Source organism: Argiope bruennichi, chromosome 10 (assembly GCF_947563725.1).
Source record: "Argiope bruennichi chromosome 10, qqArgBrue1.1, whole genome shotgun sequence".
Taxonomy (NCBI): Eukaryota; Metazoa; Arthropoda; class Arachnida; order Araneae; family Araneidae; genus Argiope; species Argiope bruennichi.
The window spans coordinates 55,681,719-55,708,054 of NC_079160.1; the positions used below are offsets into that span (position 1 = coordinate 55,681,719).

Below are 26,336 nucleotides of genomic sequence, written 5' to 3' on the forward strand. Positions count from 1 at the left end.
AGTACACGAAATAAAAACTATACACAATACGATAATATTAAAAGGAGTGTGTGGTATCAATTCACGAATTTTGTTGAAGTTAATATTTCTTGGAGAAGGGCTTGATTGAAGAAGGAGACAAAAATTTATTTAAGGCTTGGATCTGGGGTGATGAATTCGTTATTTTGCAGAAACCACACAAGATTTCTAACTAATTTTGGAAATCTTGTTTCCTATAACACGCGAGTTCTAATTAACAACTATCAATCTAATACATATATTCAAGTATTTAATTCTAGAATGCCTGACTTATCATTTTTTGTACGAGAAAAACACATGCGTTTTAAATAGTTGAATATAATTTAGAAAATTTTTAAAAATTCAGTTTTATTTTTTCTGTTGAAAATTTTGCAAAACAATTGAAATGTGCTAATTGGCTACATTGTGAATTAAACAATTTCTCACGGGCATAAAAAATCCCTTTTTCCCAATATATATTTTTACAATGAAAATAAAATATTTTGATAATATTTTTAATGGTAGAATTATTCAGACAACAGGAACTTTGGTATTTTTTTTTAAGTTTCCAGTTTAAATCTAATTGTACCTCAGCTCTTGTTCGGTATATATCGGTGTTTTTTGCAAAGGTTTATCAAAACGCATTTAAAAAAATGATTTCCACTCACGCATTGTCGCCCTTTGAAACAGTCATGTGGATCTTATAAATCGTACTAAAAATGTGTAGTCAGATGGCTACATAAATGATGTATTGAAGGGTTAAATATGGTCATCTTTAAATAATTAAATAATATTTTCAAAAAATATATATTCATTATAAAAGATGGAATGCAAATATATGATTCAGCTATTTCATTTATGGGCGGGTACATCTACAGATATGAAATTAGCAAAAGATGAGAATTCTAAAATGGGCATACTTTACAAAATGAAATAATTCAAAGCCTCCCGAACGGCTAAATGTGAAACTTAGCGAACAGTTTCGAAAATTATCATAGATTTGAGTGGAATATTAGTAGAAAGTTGTTTAGCGCCGTTTATTTAATCATTTACAGGGAAACTCTGGAAAATGTTGGAATAAGTGGGGATTTCTGTGGTTGGTAGATATGTAAGGGCGCATATTTACAATCATGGACAAAGTAGGAAGTGCGAGTAATAATTCTGTTTGATTGGACACTTGGGACGCCAGATGTTGGAATTCTTAACTGGGCTGAACAAATAAATGATCCAGTTTTCATGTCGGAGATGATAAAAAGGAAATCAGTGAGGAGAATTGTCATATTCTGTACAAGACAAGACATGGCTGCACATTAACTGGTATAATAGAAGCGGGATTCATGTATATCAAGAATATATTTTAGCGCAATTGAAGACCTGAAAACAGCGCGAATCATTTTTCCTCGCATGTAAAGCATAGCATGTATATCAAGGAATTTTGTAAATTATTTAAAAAAAATAGTTGTTCCAAATGTTAAGAATAGTTTCATATTATTTTTCAATTACTTTAAATTAACAAACCCTAAGATGAAACGTGAGAACTGACTAAAAACGCTCGATCTAATATATTCATGCATTTAAATATGGTGATCTTGAATTAATTACATATTAAAGTTTTTTAAATTAATATTTGCATTATAAACTATGGAATAAGAATATGTTATTCTACTGTTTCTACAAATATGAAATTAGCGAAAATGAGAATTCGAAAATGAGCATGTGTAATAAAATGAAATAATTCGAATCTTCCAGAACGACGAAATATGAAACTTAGAGAACAGTTTCGAAAATTACCAGAGATTTAGGGGAGGGGATATTAATAGAAAGTTGTTTAGCGCCGTTTATTTAATCATTTCTAGGGAAATTCCAGAAAATGTTATAGTAAGTGTGTGTATTTCTGTGGTTGGTAGATATGTAAAGACACATATTTACAATCATGGACAAAGGAAGGAATTCGAGTAATAATTCTGTTTGATTGGACACTTGGGACACCAGATGTTGGAATTCATAACTGGATTGGGCAAATAAATAATCCAGTTTTCATGTCGGAGATGATGAAAAGCAAATTATTGAAGAGAAATGTCATATTCGGGACAAGACGAGACATGGGCGTACATTAACTGGGCGCAATTAACTGGTGAAAGCGTGCCTTAACTGGTGAGTACATGAGCGCAGTGAAGAATTGAAGACAGCGATAATTATTTTTCCCCGTATGTAAAGCACAACTTGTATATCAAAGGATCTTGTTAATTTTATGAATATATTTGGTGAATATTTAGATGAATTATTTCTTTATTTCCTTCCTTTTCATTTAATGTTGTTATTGCAAATAAATTTCCTGTACTTCCTTTGTTCATTTTAAATAAGAGAATTGTTCACAATTTCGTATCAAGCTTTTTTGATTTATCTGTTTATTAAGATAGATTGTTATTGTTAATTTCATATGATATGCATGTAGTATATATAATTATTTCGGTTTTCCTCATAAGATGGAATTATTATTAAAAATTACTAAATTTTATAAAAATACGTATTGTTCCTTATTCCCGATTTTAAATATAGAAGTATTTTTTTAAATTATTAGATATAAAGCAACATTTAAGTTTCAAACAAGAAACAATTATTGAATATAAAACAACTATTGAATTACTGTTTAAGGTAACTAACTCATTTCTCTGTATACTCATAACTCATTTCTATATATTACTCTCTATAACTCATTTCTCTATATTACTTCTATAAATATTTCTTATCCTAAAAAGCTTTAATTATTGCATATATAGATTTATCCTTTGTTATTTAATGGGTTTCTCAGGAGGTCGGATAGATTGTTGTATCATATACCAGTGCTTTCAGATATAGATATTAGAGGCTGTTTTTGTAATTTAATCCGTTGTTCTCTTAGAGAAAATTTTAGATATTATCTTAAAGAGAACAACTTAGAACGATGGGGGCAATAAATTGACATTCAGGGCTGAAGCAGTATCAGAATGTTGGTCTTCCATGAAACTAAGACCATCCTACAATTTAAAAAATTTAAACATTAGGACTGTAGATTTTATCTGTAGATACATTTACTTGACTGAACTATGTATAATCTTAGATATAATGTTATTTATAGAATTTTACATGTTGTATTTCTGTCACTATTCCAAGCGGTCTGTTCATCTAATTCATTACGATTTCTAACACTTTAGTTTTGATCGTTAATTTTTTCATAATCCATCATTTTTCTCTCCATTTTAGACTCAATGGATTTCTTGTTCTGCAAATAAGAACGTAGCAGGAACATGAATAATATGTGTTTTTCTAAGTAATTCTGAAAGTTTACAATCATTATCTGAAGGAATTTTAATTCGATTTCAATTACAAGCTTTCTTCCAAGTTTTTGATGATCAGAAAAAAAAGTGAAATTAAAATTCTTAACTTTTTCTGGAAAAGAGGCCATTCATACAAAATTTCAAAGCCTCTATTTAGTTTTCTCCTATTCCTAAATTTTATTATGGAGTATTATTCAATTTATATAACCCAACTTTTTTATATGATAGTTTCTTGCACCTGAAAAAAATCAGGCCAAAAATGTCCTGATGAATTTCATGAGCAAATGCTTTTTTACGCCTATTCATAATTCCTTATATTGATTTACAAATGGTATATTAAAGTTTGAAATGGAATGAAAACATAAATTTAAGTAATGCCAAAAAGAGAAAATAAATTGCTAAATTATTTGGAAGATTTTGGCGTTTTAATGTAATAGCTTGAAAAGAAGGAATAAATGCTAGATTTTTCCGCTGAAAGTAAGATTTTAAATAAAATAAGCGCGTTTTCAATCCATTTTTAACATATTATTTAGTAGAAAGTGGCAAGACTCAGTTCAGCTATTTCACAAAGAAGTTCATGTAATACAACCAGGAGTTACGAACCATCTTGTAAAATGATACATGCAGGGTTTAAATATATTTAAACAACAGATATTTAATCCTACTCACTCTTTGAATGTCTTCAGCAGCATGTCTTCCTGTGTTTGAATTGGTGTCCATTCTGAAGGTTTCCCATTCCCAGAAGGTCTTTCTTGGATCTGGATCAGAACAAAAGAGAACTACGATCACTGCATTCTCATCTTTATCTACAACCAAATGGGAGGTTACTGGAAAAGTGTCCACAAGAATCTGAGGTGGTCCTGGAAGTAAAATAACAAAGTATGAAAATATTGTACAACTACATAAGTAAATATTCAACAGTTGCCTTTTCAGTTTATTTTAATTAAAAATGTTCTTTTATGACATTCCTTGTTCATCGCAACTGAAGCTAATAATACTGGGAAATATGTTATGAAGATTAGAGAGGTGTTTAGGTTTAGCTTTTGACAGGTCGAGAATTTATTTTGAAGGTATGCCAGAGCATTTTGTGGACTGATATCTTAATTGTTTATTGTGAAATCAGATGACAAGGCTACGATTTTTCTAAATATTCTTTTCAAACTTCCATATAGCATGAATGTGAATACATTTGGCGCTCTACAAATTTAATAGGAATATATTTGTATACGCTATCAGATCTCAGATTTTGCTCAGAAATTCGCATTTCTGATTCCGAGACGATGTTACAAAATTATAGAGATTTTGATCTTAAAATAAGTGATATTAATGCATTTTATTGCACATTATGTAGTTTAAAAGGCAAGTTATAAATATGTTTAACAAAATTCTATAGTTAAATAATTTAGTATTAAGTTTTCCACTCCTAAGTTTCCTAAGTGTAGGAATATAAGTTTTCCACTTATATTCCTACAGCATATAAGGACACTAATAACATTGATCATGTAATTTTTCAATTACTTAAATTACAAAATTCTTTTTTTTTAATTTATTAAGAACATATTTAACTTGGAGCTACATGAATTCAGTGTGATTAAATCAGTAGTAAGTCAAACACTTAGAAGTTAGTCATTCAAAATCATTCATTAGTCATAACTGAATCAATCAGAATTAAAAATTCCTAAGGAATTTCCAAAATGATTCATGATTCAAAAGCTTTCAATGGAATCTAATTATGTCTCCTCTCAGCAAACCAATCTTATTGTAGCATTCAATGAATTAAAAAAAATGCCATTGAGTAAAAAAAAAGTATCTTATTTTTAAATAATCTGAAAAGGGATATTTTTTTTGTGTGCCCGCCTACTGGTGTGGTGCAGAAATTTGAAGAGGGGGTTGCCAGTTCAAGTGTCGTCCTTGTAATCTGTTCGCGGTTCAAAATTACGAGATCCCTCCCAAAATAGCTCTAATGTTGCTTTCAAACAGGAAGTTAATATAGCTGAATTGAGCTAAAAGGAACCGTGATAATTTTTTCTGATTCTCTGGCCAATTACACGTTGAAAAAAAAGTTAATTGGCTTCTTTTCACCGTAACTGGCTGTTTTTGTCTAATTTAGGGTAACATAATGAGGTAAGAGGCGTTATGAGGAAGACAAATATTTCTGATAAAGGTTCCGATAACGGTTTTTGTCTCATTTGACGTAATATGATGAGGTAAGTCCAAAATAGGTTGAGACAAATATTTCTGATAAAGGTTCTGATAAATATTTCTGTTTATCACAGCTACCGCGTATCTCATAAGGCAGACGTCCCCTTATCTCTGATATAAGTTAATTGTTTTCCTGGTGGATTTGCCTGAGAAATTGTAACAGATTCAGCTTAATAAGATCCATTAATAAGTTGAAAATCGCTGTTCAATAGCGCTGGTATGCAATAATAATAAGTTGGAAATCGCTGTTCAATAGCGCTGGTATGCAATAATAATAAGTTGGAAATCGCTGTTCAATAGCGCTGGTATGCAATAATAATAAGTTGGAAATTTCTTTTAACAGCGCTGGTATGCAGCCAAACTAGAGTGCAAAATCTGAATCTTGTAATCGAAAAACTGGAACGGTTTCTACGTTTTATTTTCAGGAAATATATACAATTTTATAAATCGTATGAAAATAAATAACGGGCTATTTTAAAATTCTTAGAATTTATTTGGTGTGTTGAAGCATTAGAAAATTCTTGTGAAATAAATTTCATGAATTCAGAGGGGAAAAAAATCCCAAATTCTTTACAGGCTTTTCAATCATGCTGGTATAGAGTCAAAAAAGAGTACAAAATCTGCATCTTGTAGTTGAATAGCTGCAACTAATTTTACATTTTATTGTTGTGAAATTAATACAATTTTATGAATCGTATTAATATATTTCTGGTTGCTTAAAAAACCTTGAATTTATCTTCTAGTTTATTGAAACATCACGTTATGCAAAACAAATTTCCTAAATCCAGAGGGAAAAAAATCCCAAACTCTTTACCAACTTTAACCTTTTTTAGGGCCGTGGGAAGTATGCTTCCCACCAAATTTATCAATCTTTGTATGAAATTATGTAGGTTGGCATAAGTTCTGACAAATTTTTTTAGTAAGTCAAACTTTGATGCTTCAGTTCTTTATCTCAGACAAAATGATGTCTTGATTTGTTACTTAATTATTAATAAACCAAATTAATTAATAAAATTAAATTTATCTAATAAGCTAAATGAATTCCTTTTCTTATTCTAATTTCAAACCTAAAAATATTTTAACATAATATGACTAGAAAAAATGGCCTTTTAAAGTGTAAAATAATGCTGGCATACAATACAATACTACACTACTATTTTCTGAATTATATGAACATATCTCTGGTTATTAAAAATTCTTAGAATTTACGTTGAAACATAAAATTATGCACAAATATTACATGAATCCAGAGGGAAAAATCTTAACTTGACCAGTTTTCAATTACGCTGATTAAGAGCTGAAACAAAGTATAAAATATACTTCTTGCAGTCGAAAAACTGCAACCGATTTTCGTTTTATTTTTGTGAAATTAATACAATTTTATGAATCGTATAAATAAATGTGGATAATTAAAAATTATTAGAATTTATCAGGTCCATTGAAATATCAAATAACACATGAACAACAAATTTCATGAATCCAAAAGGGAAAAAAAATCCCAAATGTTTTACAGGCTTTCAATTTTTGTGTAGAACCATTAAAAAGTACGAAATCTGCATTTGTAGTCGAAAAGCGGCAGCAGATTTTGCGCTTAATTTTTGTGATATAAATAAAATTCTATGAATCGTATAAATAAATCTTAAATCTGGCTAATTCAAAATTCTTAGAATTTAACTAGTCCATTGAAACATCAAGTAATTAATATAAAACATATTTCATGAATCTAAAAGGAAAAAAAAAAAAACACAAATTCCTAATTCAACTAATTTTGAATATTTCTAATTTAAATCGTAACTGAAGGAAATAACCAGCTATAACAAATATCACGCTTTTTTTAGTAAAAGAATAGATTTCTTTGTATCGAGTTCTTAAATCTTTAATTGCTTCGAAATTCTTAGAATTTGTCCAATCATTGGAATCGCCAAATCACCAATTGCTTCTAGTAAAACAAATTTCTTGAAATCAGTGAGGAAAACAGCCTTAGGTCAATAAATATCAAAGCATCAGAACACTATAGGCAATCTTATAAACACATTTAATTAAGCATTTCGTTGACCCAAATGTTTTCGCCTGATGTACTCAAATCTCTCGAGATTACGTTGGATCTAAGAACAAATAGTCACATTAGAGGTTTGAAAATTTTCTTTTGTTCAATTACGTGCACGGCTTCCATCACCAATTAGCTATAATAATTAAAATAATCAGAATCATTCTAGAGATATCGCACTGAAAGTCATTCAGCAATTAAAACTCTTTATTTAAATTTCTATGAGTACCCCCTCATCTGCAGAAGTAATTACAGGTCTTTACGGTCTTTCGATTTCGTCTGGAGTTGGAGAATTTTTACATGTGATCTTACAGTTGAAGTAATTTTCTTTCCACCATTAGCTGTTAGGCACTCGTTAGCAAATGGTCTCTTCATTTCGAGTTTTCCATTGCTTTGAGTTTCGAGAAAGAGATGGCTTTGTATAATTAGGAAGTCAACGACCAATTAAGGAGAAATAAAAGTATAATTTCTGGATTCAAAAGATTTTTGGCATATTAATTACTGATGTATGAATATGATTTGACTTAGGAAATTTGTTGAGTTTTTAAAGACTCATCAGTTTCGTTCATGTCAAGTGATGTTTCCCTTGATTTATTGGATCCAAAAGAGAAATTCCAAATTCTAAACCTAGAGAAGAGTGTAAAGAAAATAATCTTATAAATTATTTATTTTCAACGATTGTTATCTTGAATCGGTTGGAGTAATTTCTTGTCGAGTTTATCGTACACTTATAAAATATTTTCCACAATTTAGTTTGATTTCGAAGAATAGTGAGTTTAGTTATATTAACGTCCCGTTTTAAAGCAACACTAGGGCTATTTTGGGAGGATCTTGTAATTTTGAACCACGGTCAGATGACGAGGACTACACCTGGAATTAGGAATGAAATCTTGTAACTGCAACTGTAGTTCTGCATCAAATTTTAATTTTAATCTAGAAAAATACGTCTAAATGGTGCATACTGTTTTCCTGTACTTTTGACATAACCGTATCTCAGCAGTTAATCGCCAAAGATCGCACTTTATAGGTTCTTTAGAAGCTATTTTTCCCCAATGAATATGGTTAATAATAATAAATACATTAATCAGAGTATAAAAGAAAGATTTGTGAAATTTTTCCCATAGATTTCTTTGGGGTCTCGTCTCGCTAAATTGATTTAATGCAAAAAATATAGATCTACAATTTATACGGGAAGGCGACTATAAATATTAATATTTCTTATTGATTTTTTTTCTTTTGATTGATTCGATTTTGAGTTCACACAGTCTCATACTCAGGAAAGCACAGATCAATCAATATTTCTATTACGGAATCAACATTAAAATTTGTTTAAATTTAACCTGTTAACTGGGTATGACGAAATATTTCAATGCGAAACACGCTGAAAATAAATTGATTGACCGATTAACAGGTTAATTGGAATGATAAACTTAATAGAACACATTAAAATGTTGTTTGGGTTATAGGAAGGTGTAAGTCTAAATATAAATTTGCAGTGATTAACATAACGAATCTATGACTCCTACCAAGGGACACTTCAGATACGAGGCTGGAAGTTTCCGGTATGGTGGTTGGTTCTCGAAACCCGGGTGGGTACAGAAATCATACGGGTTCAGCTACCAGTAACTGATAACGGGACGTACTTCCTACTGGAAGAATTGTACCGTGGTCAGTGATAGTCCTTAGAACTCAACCTCGATTCTCGCCAATGCGAGCGCTGCTGTCCAGTCATTCAGATTTATCCATTTTCCTCAGGGCAACTTGGATTAGTCAACTTATTATACCAAATCTATGAAGTATTAGCATTTATATTATGGCCAAGAACTAAAAGTTTCTTTTATTATAGATATTTTGATGATGAAAAAGTTCGATTATCCATTCTGTTTAATGGAAAAGAAGGTTCAATTTTTTTTAACACACTAGTTTACTAATCCACTAATTATTTAATTAGTTGGTAAGAAAAAATATATTAATCCTTGTGTAAATATCACTTAGAAGGAAAGAATACAAAGATAAATAGCAAAACTTTTGATAGGAAGATTTTCGTTCATACAACCATTTTAAACTTTCCCATTGTTAGCAATCGATATACCTATCATATCGATACATGCATTTCAAGAGCTCACTATACAGAATAGAGGTATAATCTGATCAATCAGATGTTCAGACACCAAAAAGATTATTATAAAGAAAAGTGATATTAATCGTTTGCTGGTAAAGATATCATACCATTAAGCAAAATTACCAGCATTACAAAAAGGAAAGGTAATGGTTTTTGGTGTTAGTATCTCTCACAATGAAGTATTAGAGTACACAAAGTTATAATAAACTTTTTAGGAGGATAATTTTCATTCATTCATTTCTAAAATATAGTCTGCCATATTTTAAATTATTGTTTAATTCTCATAATTCTTGAAAATATGCTATATCTGAATCCGAATCGGATGGTGCATACACAAAAGTGCGAAAAGTTTCTGTGTCTGAAGATACAGGGGAAATATGGTTATACTGTATCATAATAGAAACATCGTGCACGTTTTAATTATTTTTAAAAAAAATTATTTTAAAATTAGTTTATTGAGTCACAACACGATAAGATTGACACTTATGAGCAAAATAAATTATAAATAGTGATGATTTCCCAACAATTAGATACAAAAAATTGTATCTATATTAAAATTTCTAATATCAAAATTCAATTAAATATTTTAAATTTCCGAATAAAAAACTTTTGATTGTTTGAAAATATATAACTGAAAAGATTGATTCGATTATAATTATTAACTGTGAATTAAAAAAGTCATTTTAGTTTCTAACTCACAAGTCAGTACGATTTATGTGTGTGTCATTATTCTATTTTTAAAACTTACTGTGAAAATTTGTCATTTATTGGTAATTTCTAAGAAAAACACTTTTTTTTCCTTGTGATTCAATCCACTTTTGATTATTAATTTAATAGCAAACTATTTACTACAAAGTTAATAAAGCAACCAAAACTTTCATTCTTTAGTATGTAAGAATACCTATATTCTTGCAAACATGTATAACCAAAAACATTTTTTCATCGAATTATTTCATGTTTCCTATAATGCTTTCGATAAACGGCGTTTTCTTTATCTCGACTTCAGAATAAATATATATCCCAGAAACAAAAGGCTTACGCTAGAAAGAACGAAAAACAGAAAACATTGGTCAGAAACAACTTTATGCTCTGGCTTTAGTGAATAAAAGTTTTGTTTCGATTTTTACTAGAAGAATTTGCATACAGAATATCTGTACCACGTACAAGAACGTATCTTTTACAGCTGAAAATCGATAAATAAAATCATGAAAAATAAAAGGCTTTGTGAATTAAAATTAGAAATCACAACTGAAAAACAAAATATGTTTCATACACGATTATTAGACGATGAATTAATTAAACATAAAAAGAAAAATAAATTTATTTTGCACATTTTGCTACATAATTACGAAATAATGCATCGGTTAAAAAACGAAGACCTTATATGGTAAAAGAACAAAATTGCTATATAGTATTCTGAAATATTATTGTTCAGTTTATTAGCACGAGTTTTACAAATATTTAATTGGATGCTAAATGGATTCCAAGTCCGTGCCATTGGTGATTTCTTTGTCACTAGCGATGAATTTGGCGACTGGCGACAAAAAAAGGGGAATTAAATCATTGTCTCTATAAGAATTCTAGATTATTTGATGCTTCTAGAACTCTCAATACTTTATTGACAAGCCTATATAAGCGAAAGGTGGCTATAGCCGGTGACGTAGTGGAATGAATTTTCTTTGTGTAGTTTGATCATAGAGTCATCTCCCTGAGCGATATTCTGCTATACTATTATTCAATTAAGGATTTCAAATTTGTCTGTGTTGCTGATGTTTCCAAGGGATGTCTAGTACACACTTCAGCTGTATTTAACTAATCATGTTTTCATGTTTAATTAAATATCTTCATCCGTTATGGAGTTTATAGGAATTCTCACCGCATGGATTTTCCGTAACAATACTGATGAGGTATGGATTATTATGAGTGTGATGCGTTGGCTTTTTTTTAACCAGCATGGCTTAAAAATCTACCCGTTGTGTACCTTTTACAACAGGATAATTCTTGCTATATATCTGGAGATAATTCTGGTATTCTTCAAAGAAAATACATGTTGAAGCCAATTTTTATGAACTCTAAGAAATTTGAAATCCATTTGTCTCTACTAAAGCAGATGAAGCCTTCGATAAGAAATGTTATATTATTTCACCAACGTCACTTTGACCGAAAGAAAATGAATCCATGAAGTTTGGAAACTGAAAAGCCATTCGCCTACAGAATGGCTAAATCTTATTTTTAAGAAGTGCTTAAAGGAAATAACTTTGTTCAAAGAAAGATGCTAAAATTTCACATAATTATGAGCTCTTTATAGAAGAATTGATTAAATATACTCACTAAGTAGGATTAGAACTATTACCACAGCATAAAAATGCTGCTAAGACTGTCCTAGGCAGATCTTCAAAAATTTGTCTTGTAATAAAATCAACTAAACGATACAATCATTACCAGTTTTTGTTCCTTCAAGTTAAATGCTTTGTTTGCTTCATACTTTGGGCGGGGGTTATATTCACATTTTCTTATACTGTAAATTATGTAAACTTTTACAAAAATGTCTAAAATATATCAATGCAAGCATGTGAAATATTATCAACAAATTAGTTTGTATAGTGACTATGGTATTCATCTTGGTTGAATAATAATTAGTATTATAGAATCTACATTAATTCGCATTATAGAATCTACAATAATTCGTATTATAGAATCTATTAAAATGTTTAATTCGCCCTCAAATTATGAAGTTTCTGAGCACCCATCAATTCTTCAATGATAAGGCAGAGTAAAGTCTGGAAGCGAGATGGGTTTGGGATACTGCAGTCCATCCACCTATTCTTGCTAATACTCAAGCCAAAAAACATGATGCGAATGTGCAGATTAAGTTTTATTGATACTTTGATATTTTTATTTATATATTTATCAGTTACTTTCGAACAATGAGTCTTCCATAACAAAGTAAATATATCCTGCAGGTTCATAAATTGCAAAGTGAAGCATGTTACATTCTAGAATGTCCTGTAAAGGATTAGAACATCAGCTAACAGGTAGGAGAAAGTTTAACTCTGATCCACCGTATCAATGCCAGAGAATGATCAATGTAATCCTCTCGTCGGAGCTATTTTTCTCAGGGCAAGCGTGTCGGAAGTGAAAAAGTGACATGCGTGTTCGGAATCCAACCGAATTAATTCTCCTTCAAGAATCCATCTTTTAGTTGAAAATGGTTTGACGAGAATTTCTGGTATTCTAGGGCCACGCATGTTTATGTTTAAAGAAAAAAGTTGAAGCTAAGGGAAATAGGTATTTTAGAAAGTTGAATATGAATGTTAATTTTTTCAAGCGATTTCCTATTCACACAATTATTTTACTTAGTTAAAATTCTAATGACGAAAAAATTGCATTATATCTCGAACATCAGTTACACTCGCTATGACAATGGGTTTTATTTGCATACACGATATGATTAGGTCGTCCAGTTTGAAAATTTTCTTCAAAAATTAAGTTAGCTGCCATAATTTATGTTTTAACCATGTAAAATGTAATGGCGAATTCGGCAAGTTATCATTTGAAAAATTTCTCTTTTGATCACCCCGCCGTGTTTTAACCATACCATGAAGTCAAATCAGTATCAGTATCTTGTGGTTTCTAGAGTTAATAAGAGATAGAAAATTTAATCAGAAATAGCAAACCATTAGTTGAAATTTCCTTTAACATGGTCTTTGAGTTTCTCACCAATATAAACAACAATAAGCAATCGAAGTTGGGTTTCTAATTCTTCAATATAAATAGAAGTACAAATCAGAAAATTTATCTCGTTTGCTTATTTGTATTATCATATTGGCAAGAAACTCAACGAGCACTTTGAAATAGATTTAAACGCAATTGGCAATGAAACTAAGGGATACTATTACAAAAGCTAATTCAGCTTTCCCTATTATGAAAGCAAAATAAATTGGAAATTGATAGCGTTGATATTCCGGCAGCATACGATTTGAAATAAAAGAATTGTGAGTATCTTTTTTTAATGTTCCTTACAAGGGCAGTGACATGAATTATTTGTGAGATAAGCTTTTGAAACTAGCAATGTTTTAAAATATCTATGTAGAAATTTAAAATTTTGCAGGATTTTTTTTTTGGGGGGGGAGAACCTGACACACAAACATTAGATGGAGTTAAAATTAAATTTGATATAAAATTTATGGTCCAATAGAAAAAAATGTCTTAATTTCAGTTACTGCGAAGTTAAAAATGGTTAAGAAATTTGTAATCAGAAAACGCAAGGCTGAGAACGGAGATGCGTTGATTTTTTTAAAACTTTTCTACTTATTTTGGATTACTTACTTTGCCTACTTAATTTTTTAAATTTTCAATTAAAATTTCAGTAAAATTTTGGAATTTTTCTGCGGTAATTTTCTAAAACATTACTGCACAGAAATTATTTGTGTATCATGTTAAATTTTAAGACAAATTTCTTTACACTAATACCTATACTAATACCTTTGTTTATTTAATTTTTTTTTGTTTAAACATTTTAAATAAATTAATAAATTTCTAATTGTTTTTAATTTGTTAATAAATTTCAGAAAAATATTTTAAACAATTTTTTTAGTGAAAACATAAAATAAAATTTAATTTAACTTCCTATATGAGGTTATGCTTCCATGGACACAAAATTAACTTTTATAAAATGAAACTTTTATTGAAATAAAAACATTTGAAACGTTATATTTGCTAAAAAAAGAAATACAAAGAAAATGTTTCTATGATTTTTTTTAAAATACCAATAATATTAATTAAATAATTCAGTATTACATAAGACAGTATCTAAAATTTATATAATAATTATTAAAAAGTATGTAAATGAACATAATTCTTTTAATATTAAATATTTCAAGATGTTACATTTTTTTAAAAAAAATAGTATGATTATAATTATATGATTAATTCAGATATATAGAACATTAACTAATTTTAAAGAATGCATGCACTTGTGTGTTGATTGACATATGCAGATAAATTGTACGATTGAAGAAAATTTTATAAATACACATAAAAAAAAAATAAAGCTATATAGTTTTGTTTTAATATATACATGTTTACAATTTTAATGTAATCGCAGCGACGTTAATTGTAATTTAAACATTATGACCTTAAATATGATTTACTCATATGAAAAATATACAAATTCATTCATTTAATTATTAAGAATGATATTCTTTTTCAGTTAGTTGGTGCTCAATTAAAGAAAATCTATGGCGAATGCTTCTTTGTAATCAAAAACATTTTAATTAATTTGCTAATGAATAGTTCGACTATTTAACTTTTCAAACATACTGCCTATATTATAACCTAATGATTTGTATAAGTAATTATACGCTATTTAGCATCTTGTTTGAAAAAAAATAGAAACATTTTTTATCCAGATGTTTGCTTTTCTCTTCAAGCATTAAATTATTTCGATTCGCTTTAATTTGAATTCTTTTCTAGTTTTAAATTTTAAAATCCTTTTATACTCTTTCTGAAAAGAAGGCTAAATATTTCTTTTCATTTGCATCATAGCATGTAATTACTTCTTAATGAAGATTCATTCAACCGATTGGTTTGAACGATTTAATTCATTTTTCTAATTTAAAATAATTTCTCTTTTGATTTAAAATACTTCATACAAAAAGCCATATCTTAAAATATTTTGAAATAAAGTTTATGGAATTTCATAAAGGTATTTTGTCTAAAATATAAAATAAAATGAGTTGAAAATTAAAAAACAAAAGAACAAATGATAGTAATTTAAATGAAAATAACTCCAATTCGAAATTTCTCTTGGCAATTCTCTTTTTATGTTATTGTATACAGCGATGGTGCACAAATCTTAACAATTAATGAAATGAACAAAATAAAGATAACTTTTGCATAATTTTTTGCAGTTAAATTAAACCTTTTCTTTAATGATTAAGCTTCTTAATTAGTGAGTAATAGAGTAGAAAAGGCAAAGAAGAAAGATTTATAGTGGATGTTAAATAGAGGCCAGGTTAGACGTTTATAACCATATAGCGATTTTGGATAAAAAATGAAAGCTCAAGAAAAGACAATAATTATCCGGATATGTATGAAGAACCGAGATTCGCAGAAGCTTCTACAAAATTCATTACCCTATTGGGAATCTGTAAAAGTCAATGGTAGCCAGAATAAGAGCTGTTGCTGTTTAATAATAACTTGCTGTTCGCTTGTGTGTTGTTTATTCCAGCAAGTACTGTCTTTACATACACTTCGGCTGTGCTATGTTTTTATTGTTGAATAAAACATTACAAATTATAGCACGTATAGCACGTAGCACAAGTTATAGCACGCACTTGAATAATCAGAGGATTTCTATAATAATAGCAATACCTTTGTTAAAGCAATAAATTTAGAAATAAATAGTCAAACATAAAATTATTGAAAATAAATTATATCTATGAATAAAAACAAGTTGATGAAGGTTTTTATTGCTCATTATCCATAAAAATATAGACACTAAAAAGGAATATTTCATGCGCTATCACATTTTTTTAGCAATCAATAAATAACCACATATATTAATTTTTTGATAAGATTTCAAATAATATATTATTTAATATAACGAGACGTTAATTATTTCAAATAAATGCTTAAAATTTAAAAATTATCAATTAAATAAAAGAAATAAAAGTATGAAATGATAACTTTATACACCAATTATAATTATATCTAAATGTATTTTTAAATAATAAATTATTCATGTAATGTAATTATCTAAATTATCCAATGAATTCATCAGAATTTATTTCTCTATATAAAAAAAGAAAAATGCACGAATAACATGAATTTCAATCTAAAACTCCGTACTAAATAATATAAGATGGTAGAAAAAGTAAAAATAAATATTATAAGACGAATCATAGATTTCCTTTTATCAAAATCACTAACTGCTTGCGAAAAATTTCTTTCTGTGATGCGATATATAAGCGAAAACTTTGAATACTTTACCAAAGAAAAAGCCAGTTACACTAAAAGACCTTTAAATATATTGAAAATAAATCACAATTCCTTCCTACATTTGAAAAACCGAATTAAAACTTTTCCAATAATATCCAGATAGTTTAACTTGAATGTAGGGTTAACTATAAGTTATAATAAATAGTTAAGGAAAAATGAACATTCTCAAACTTTGGAAATAATTCACCGACAGTAGATGATTATTGCGACTTATCAAATTGTTATTAAAGCAAAAAGGCAAAAAAATAAAAGTAAAAAGATAACAAAGCCAATAATCGTAGTTAGAAGTGAGTTCTTGCAGCTGGCGATAGTCTAAATTATACAGAAATTTTCTCTAACGGCAAAACATGATAAAATCCCGCTATTTAACAATTAATAATATTTGTAGAATGATTTTTAAGTCCGGTTAATTGATTGCATGGAAAACTTATGATACTGGTTCACCTTTAAAACTTTTAACAGCACATTTTACGAATAGAAAATTTTATTCATTATCCCCACCCCTTTCACCATATCAATCAACGAATCAAACCAGTGTTCAAATGCTAATTAGAAAAATTTAAGAAAACGCTGCTTAGTTTTAATTAAAACTAAATAATGATCTAATTTTCAAATACCACACCGTTTTGTAGTTTGAAAGACCAACGTTTCAGCAAAGTATAATTAAAGGTTACTGACAAAGATTAAACCTTTTGAACTCCATCTCCCAACTTTTCTCAGCTATTCTATTTCATCCCCCCCCCCCATCTTTCTATTCATTAAGCATATGCTTGTTAAAATAGGGAAAAGGAAGGAATTCTTTAAGTAGATACTGATTTCTGGAAGTATCTGAAGCTCTGAGTTAAAATCTGAGAAATAATTTTTATCGGGGTTGTACTAATAAAGCAAGAATTGGAGACGGCTTTCTAAAAGTCCCAAAATTAATTAACGTAATTATCTGTTTAAAGAAAGTAGGATAATAATTTGACTGCATAGAATTTGCTGAAAATCCATCAAATTCTTTTTAAACGAGGATTAAAATTCAGAAGCTGACAAAAATTAACTGGCATTCGAAAAGTTTTAGATTCATCCGAGAATTTATTTCTTAACCAGTAAATGAAATCAGAAAGTATATCTTTATTTGTTAAATGCAATTGGAATTATTTAATATTTCAGATTGCATCATTCTTTGATTTAATATTGAATCATTAAAAGAGTTTTTATATGCAGTTATTATGTTTTGATACTTGCATCATGTTACAGGTATGGACTCGAAAAACTATATCATTTTATTCTATTGTCTATTTATATCATTTTCTAAGATATAAATTCACAAGTTGCAATCATATTTTTAGATATTGTGTATTCGAGTTGTTGCATGATTTTATGGGTTTTTATTTCATTTAAATTAGAATTTTAATGGAAGATTAATTATTTAATATAAGCAAAATTTTATTAAAAACTTAATATTAATATAATGTCTATAAATTTCTGTTTCATGTCATATTAATCAGACCAATGAATTTGAAATTGTCACATATTAAAGAATTTATTTAGATTCCTTGAAATGGAATAAAAAATATTAGAACTAAGAATTTTTTCTCTTGTAAAGTATCTTAAACATAATTTCGAAGAAAATGAGGATAACAAGCTGCATTTCTTCATACTATGATTTGTATAATTTTTAAATACCATCCTAGACATTAAAGAGCACCATTTAATTTTTGAAATAAAATATCCGGGTAATAATGTATTTCCTTTTTAAGATTTAAAAAAAAATCCATAAAACTTTCTTATTAAAATCAAGTTACTTTGAATGATTTAATTTAAAATCGTTCAGCTTTAATTCCAAGAACTAATGAGCAGAAAAAAAAATTTGCCGAACTTTAACTACTCATCAGTATTGGACAATAAATATTATTTGGCACAATACAATAAATGTATATCTATACCAAAAAAATCACAGTTACAATAAAATTTTCAATGTTGCCGTAAAGATCCCTAGCTGTAATATTATTTTGTTAGTTAACTATTTATTGGAAAGGAGATTCCCTCGTAAACTAATTGATTGAAAAGAAAATTTTAAGATAGCATCTCCGATACGTGCTAAATATTGATTGGCCTTTAATGCTCTGAATAGCGTATTGAACCAACGGGAAATTTTATTCTTTCAGATTTTTCTGCTACGTCATGGGTATCGAGTAAGTGGTTAAAGGCAAGTAAGGATGTTTAAATAAAGTTTTCTAAATTTAAATTAAAAATAAAATATAATATAAATTAATATTACATTATAAATTTGAAATATAATTTTCAAATTATTTAAGGTGTACGTACACACTAGAAGATTTCTTTTTAAATTTTAGCTTTAAAAATCCAGTTTTTTCACAGTAGGTCATTAATATATGTTTAAACCGATTTCAGTGAGAAAAAAATACATATTGCACTAATTATTAATTTAATAATTTTTAATGAGTTAATTAGCATTATTTTTGAAACATAATATCTTAAATTCTAATTTGTACAGACACACAATTCTAGTTTGAAATTATGCCTATTATTAGTCTTTATGTTGCCTGCCTCAATCAAGTTATAAAAATATATAGTTTTTTTTTAACAATTTTTTCATCAACGATAAATAGAAAAAGCGAGATTTTTTCTGTAATTTTAACTTTTAAATAGCTATTAAAAATGTATTTCTATAAATATAATTTTTATTGAGGAACAAAGCATTTGCTATTTCATACAGATCATTTTGATATATAAATAACTGTATTTGGTAAATTTCTTGTTGAGTTATGATTGTTTGAATGAAGCAACATAGTAGAAATATATCATTCTTCACAAAATGAGTTTGTAAAAAAACCGTAACTAGAGTTTTTAATGAAAGCACCTCAACAAAAATAATTATAACAAGAGAAACATTTCGAATATTGACAACATCTTAGTATCGTTTGAAAAATAAAGGATAAGAGAACATTATTAGGCAATAAAAAAATATTCTATATTTTGAACGATTTTCGAAGTTTCAAGTGTGTACATAGACCTTAAAATTTAGAGACCAAAAAGACCGAAATTTCAGCATTATGTAAATATTTATTAATGGCGGAAATTAAATCTTAGAACATCTAATTCAAAGTTGTTATACTATTTTTACGGCTTTCACTCTACTTCATTAAGCAATTGTTTGTTGTGATATAGAAGGAAAATTCATATCTTATGTAATTATTTATTAGTTCAAAATTCTAAAATTCAACATTAAATTCTGAAAAATAATTTAACGTGATACCATGCCTATGAAATAATACACCTATTGTCAATTCCAGAAGATCTCTAAATCAATCAAGATATCTATGCTTTGTTTAAAAGATAAAGTTTTTATATTTAAAAAAAATGTAATTTTGATGCGAACATAAATGTGACATATTTATAGAAACTCAGAAGAAAATCATGTATGTTACAAACTAAATAATAAAGAGTGTCCCAAAATTAGTGCAAGATTTTAATTCGCCACCATTCGAGCAATAACCTATTAAAAAGAAACCATTTGATAGCTGATTGTTTAGGGTTAGTAAAAATGGAGCGCTACACGGCATAATAATGCGGTTTCACTGTTGAAAAATATTTCAAAAATAATAAAAGTATGGCGGCCACAATAAGAAAATTTAACCCTTAACTGAGGAGGTGAAATTTTAGGACTTAACTGGGGAGGTGCGGTTTATGAGTCCGCATTTCATTTACACTCAAATTTTATAATGAATATGTTAGTAACAGGGGAGGTGCGGTTTATGAGACCGCATTTCATTTACACTCAAATTTTATAATGAATATGTTAGTAACTGGGGAGGTGCGGTTTATGAGTCCGCATTTCATTTACACTCAAATTTTATAATGAATATGTTAGTAACTGGGGAGGTGCGGTTTATGAGACCGCATTTCATTTACACTCAAATTTTATAATGAATATGTTAGTAACTGGGGAGGTGCGGTTTATGAGTCCGCATTTCATTTACACTCAAATTTTATAATGAATATGTTAGTAACTGGGGAGGTGCGGTTTATGAGTCCGCATTTCATTTACACTCAAATTTTTTAATGAATATGTTAGTAACTGGGGAGATGCGGTTTATGAGACCGCATTTCATTTACACTCAAATTTTATAATGAATATGTTAGTATGAAAAACTGTTAATATATTTTGCAGATATTTTTCTTGGTCTATAGATATGTTTTAGAAATTTTTCAAAATATATTATTCATTGAAAAAAGTAAATGCGTCGGAACATATATTTTCTTCTCAAATTACATGTGTTACATTCTTGAAAAAACATATTACTTTTTAAATCATTTATTTTTACAATATATGAAGTTATATAGAAGACAATATAATGTAAAATTCAACAATTATATGAAAAAAATGACAATGGGTAAAATTGGCCCTTTTTTATCAGCTTGTGTGACTTTCATAGCACGGTTTTCTTGGTCATTTTAAACATACAATTTAAGAACTAGTATAAAAATCAATCTATAAATTCTGTATATATATATCTTAGTATATTAATATATTTTATAAATTTTTCAAAATACATTATCAAAATTGATTACGTTTGAACATACATATCAGAATGAGTTGAATGCGAACTTTCATCGGAAAACTCTTCTATACAATTATCCTTATCACTAAAATCACTTTCTGCTTCATCTAAAAGTGTCTGGAGCACTGCTTCATAATAGGATCAGTAAATTGGATGATATTTCTGAGTTCAAGTTTTAGCGCCGTCTGCTAAGCCTTGTTTATGATTGGGACACTAACAGGGACGTGCGGTCTCTTAGACTGCGCTAAAAGAAATAACTGAATTATTTTAAAAAGCATCCGCTGAAATCGGTTGAAAAAATGCGCCTGTATTGAAGGTCTCAAAACCGAAAGCTACAAGGTCAATCCATTTAATTGAGCTAAAAATAGAGGTGACCGAAAATCCATCGCTATTGGTCTCGCCGACCGCACGTTCCCAGTTAAGGGGTAAGAATTGGCCCCCTAAGATCGTGGGATTTAAAACTATTGGAATTATATTTTGGTGTCTATTTGAAGTCAAAGGTTCTTGCCAACAAGCTTACAAGCACGTGTGCATTGGAGGAAATTCGGCCACATTTATGCAAAATGGTCATGGAAAATTTCGCCAAAAGAATTCATATGCGCCAGAAGCGCTGTTTAGGCCATTTGACCTATGTGTTATTCCATACATAATCCTATCTTATGTTCTTTACAATTCAATAAAAATATAACTTAAAGAAAAAAAACTATTTTTTATTTAATTCAAATCTTACGTTAATACAATGTTCTTATTGTAACGCTTCGTTTTTACTAACCCAAAACGATCAGCTGTCTGATGGTTTTTTTAATAAGGTTACTAACACTTTACTGCAAGAACGGTGGCAAATTTAAATCTTGCGTTGATTTTGGTAGGCAATCATTTTAAAGAAATATATAAAGTAAAATATATCATTCTTGCTTTTCAAATTTAATTTTTAAAACTTTCTAACGCACAAAACTATTAGAAACAAGAAATTGAAATTCATTTCCAAACATGATATGAAAACTTTTATTTCCCTTACACTTAAAGCAACGTTCTGAAATTAAATTCCTTCAAATGTGTTAAAGTAAAGAGTACTCCGTTCCCGAAACTGAAAAGTGTAATTAAAAGTCTCCCATCTTTAAATTTTAGAAATAATAACCAATCTGGAAAAAATGATAGTTCACAGATTCTTCACATTACTTTAGCGTTAGATAATTATTTGAACTCGTCACAATGTCCTCAACATGGATCGATACAGTCAAAAGCCAAAAAGACAAAAACAGCAATAATTGGAATTCAAACTACAGTGGATTCTATCAGCGGCAACAAAATCTCATATTTTAACTAAAAATAAATTAGTGAATGTGATTTTCTAGTCGTGCTAATTGATTAGATGGAAACATTTTATGATAGCGACTCCGACATGCATAAGATATTGATTCTCCTTTAAAGCTTTTAACAGCACATTCCAACGAAGGGAAATTTTATTCTGAAGCTCTTCATACCAGTCTTCGGGTCGAGCCAGTGATTAAGTGCTAATTAAGAAGTTTTAAGCGAACGTTGCTGAGTTTTAATTAAAACTAAATAATGATCTAATTTTCAAATGCCACGCCGCTTTGTAGTCTGAAAGACCAACGTTTCAGCAAAGTATAATTAAAGATTACTGACAAAGATTAAACCTTTTGAACTCCATTGCCCAACTTTTCTCAGCTATTCTACCTCCCCCCCCCCTTCTTCATATCCCCCGTATTCCCATTAAGTATATGCTAGTTAAGAGTACAGTAGGCAGATAGTGGTTGGTCTTAAGGTGTTTGGAAGCTGAAGTTAAACCATGAGAAAGTATTTTTCCTGCTCGTCTTACCAATGTAAGATTAGAAGAGAGTTTTTGATATAATTAATAAATTAAAGAAATTTCTAGCCAAATTACCAGTATAAGGTTCTACAAAACGCACCAGATGTATTTTCAATAAGTATTAAGGTTTGAAATTCCATTTGTATTAATTTATTTACATGAAATACGGTAGATACGTTTATTTGGTCAATAAACTGGATGTAGAAATGTCTATAAATATAAAAAAATGCTTTATTAAAATAATAAATATTCAATAATTTAATGTAAAATAATTTTCTTCAACTTTTTCTTAACTATCAAAACTCTTATTTCATTTTTTCACCCAAGACACTTTTACTTCTCTGTATACGAACTATAGAAAAATATTGTAATCGCCAAAAAATTCCAACTCGAAATATATCTTCCAGACTCTCTGAATTCGAAAAATACTTTTTCGTCATTATATCTGCAGTTCTGCTATCTCGATAGAATTACGATCAAGTTTGAATACTTTTTTTTTTTTTTTCAAATTTTGAACGAAATCCATCCACATTAAGTTCGACAGATTGGCTGAACTCCAACAGAATCAGCCAATCAGACGACGAAAACGATATCTACAAAAACGTGAATAGTTAGTCAGATAAAATTTGATCCATAGGTTTAGCATCTAAAATATGGATTCTTTTCAAATTTTGAGTCAAATTCGTCAAACGATTGATCGCCTTTTAATCTGTAATTCTGCTTCTTGTAAACGAAATAACACATTGAATAAAGGATATAAATCAATGCAATTTGGTATATTATCACATGACTTTAACTGTAGCTTTGCGTCATATTTTTGCGCCAATCGACCAAAAATAGTCGTTGAAAATATGTATTATCATATTAGAGTCAGTAAAAATGCTCTAAATTCGCTCGTAAGATTATAATTAGAAGAGTGAAAAGACTTATTGGAGAGTTCATTAGAAAATTTTGATGAAGTCACTCTCGCTCGTTAGATTTATTTATGCTGCATGATTTTACCGAGGACTTATTTATAAATAATTTATTATATTTACCATTCCTATTTTTGGATTAATAGACGATGGAAATAAATGGTTGAACAATTTTGCAATGATTAAAATTATCATTAAGTTATAATCATTGATTATTCAATCAATGATTAAAATTATCATTATCTTATGTGCATTTGTTACAATTAAACACATTTTAATTGCAACAAAGAATAACTGTTTTGGAATATTTATAAAATGTTAAATAAATACTTCCGATCTATATCGAAATATAGATATTAAAAAGCAAAATTTGGGATTTATGACGATAACTGATTTAAAATATTTGATGATGAGTATGTCTCATTTAATCTTTAAAAAGTCAAAAATGCTATCAAAATTAGAATGGCGATTAATTCTAATATCTGTTTTAAAATATTAATTATTGAAAAATGAATATAGAATTGATTCATTATATGAAACTTTCTAAAAGTGAAAAAACTCGTTGGAAAAATACACATGTATATCAAAACAGGCAAGGTATAATTTTTAAATTTATGCAATATCCTTTTTATAATTATTTTGTAGATATAAACGATGCCTTATTAGTGTTGGGCGTTCTAACTTCCTGTCCATCTGCATCAGAAAATCTGTAAAACCTCAGAATGATTTGAAAAAAAAGAGAACCATGATACAGTCGTGACAAAATTCCTGCGTCATTAAGAGTCATGATTTGAAGGCTGGTTTCTACCTAAGCTCACTTAGGTGTGTGGATCTACTATTCGTTTTATTTAAAATCTAATGGTTTTGCCACAAATGTGACAAAATGTTTCATAGAGTGAAGAAAATATACGAATTATCATTATTCCAAAGAAAAAGAAATAGTGAAAATAAATTCATCGAAATATATAGTATTCATCTTCTATATTAATGGAAATAAATGACAATGTAAAAAAGTATGGTCAAAATCTAATTTAGAAAAAAGAAATATGGTGCAAAAATTTAACAATTATTGATATATGTATATCATTCTATAATACGATTATAAATTATTAGAGAGTGCTGAAATTCCAAATTCTTATGATATCTGTATTAATTTTATGGGCCGATTTTATTAAAAATCCCATAAATGCAAAGTTTATTTATTGCTTTAGATGTGAGAATCTGTAACCATTATTAAAGCTAATAAACAAAGTAACGACTTTCTATTTACACATTCTTCTCATTAACAAAAATACTTTCAAAAATTATTTTATATTACTCATTTAATCTGTCCATAAATTAACAGAGGAAAAAAAAGTCATATTTTTACTTTCCATCAAAAATAATTCTTTATGAGGAAAAAAAAAACTTTGGAATAATACCTCATTCAAGAAAATAATAGGAGAATGGAACGGAATGTATTATTCGAACTGCGGCGACCTATATTCCAGTTCGTAGTCTGAAGATCCTTTTGTTCGCCCCAAAAAGGTATTATCATTCTCGAAGGAAGTATTAAGAGAAGAGCACAGGACGCATATTGAAGAAGGCATTTCTAATTCCAGAAGCAGCTTCTAACATTATGACCAAATGCTTTTATTTCGTGCACAGACACGTACTGAGGACAAAAGTGGAATTGTTTATGAATATGGACAAATGCCATCTAATCCTCTGTATAGGGCTATTAAGGCTTTTCAATTTCTTTCGGGTTTTTAAAATCAAAAATATATATTGCTGTTGTATGTTTTTAAGACGTTTTCTATTTTATTAAAGTATTTCTTTAACATGTGTCAAAATCGATAGAGTATGCAAAGATTGTTGATATATAGAGAACTCCTTGTTGAAGAATTACATTTGTTAAGAGATATTTAGTGCAATATTGTATTTAAAGTTATTTTAGTAATTCGTTTGATCTGTAACATAAGATGTAAAACCAAATAATATTTCAATTATAAAATGAAGTCGAAATACTAAGAATATTAAATTGACTAAAAAATTACATTGGTTTTCATGTTCCAGCGATCTTAATTACTTCTCTTTTTTTCAAAAAGTGTTCTTCGATACATTTCAACAAATTTAATGGAGAGGTTGTTACAAGTTTTAATGTAGGAAAAATATATTAAACTGCATATAAAAAAAATGTATATATTAATTATGGAATTTTATAAGAATGTTATAATTAGAGGTTCAGAATTTGATTTCATACAGATAAGATTCTTGGTTATGATGCTAATTTTATGCTACAAATTGTAAACCACATGGAGCATGTAATTTTATATAAAACAAAATACAATTAT

General features: G+C 28.5%; 1 protein-coding gene across 4 annotated transcripts in view; it reads right to left on the bottom strand.

Annotated features, from left to right (window-relative positions):
* LOC129989389 (synaptogenesis protein syg-1-like) overlaps nt 1-26,336 on the bottom strand; it is a 223,882-nt gene that overhangs the window by 19,125 nt on the left and 178,421 nt on the right. For all 4 annotated transcript variants that reach the window (XR_008785764.1, XM_056097902.1, XM_056097904.1 and 1 more), the window contains exon 7: nt 3,984-4,174. Coding sequence is in view for 3 of the 4 variants with exons in the window: in XM_056097902.1 (XP_055953877.1) it covers nt 3,984-4,174 (191 nt within the window). In the remaining variant the exon portion in view is untranslated. The remainder of the gene's footprint in view (nt 1-3,983; nt 4,175-26,336) is intronic.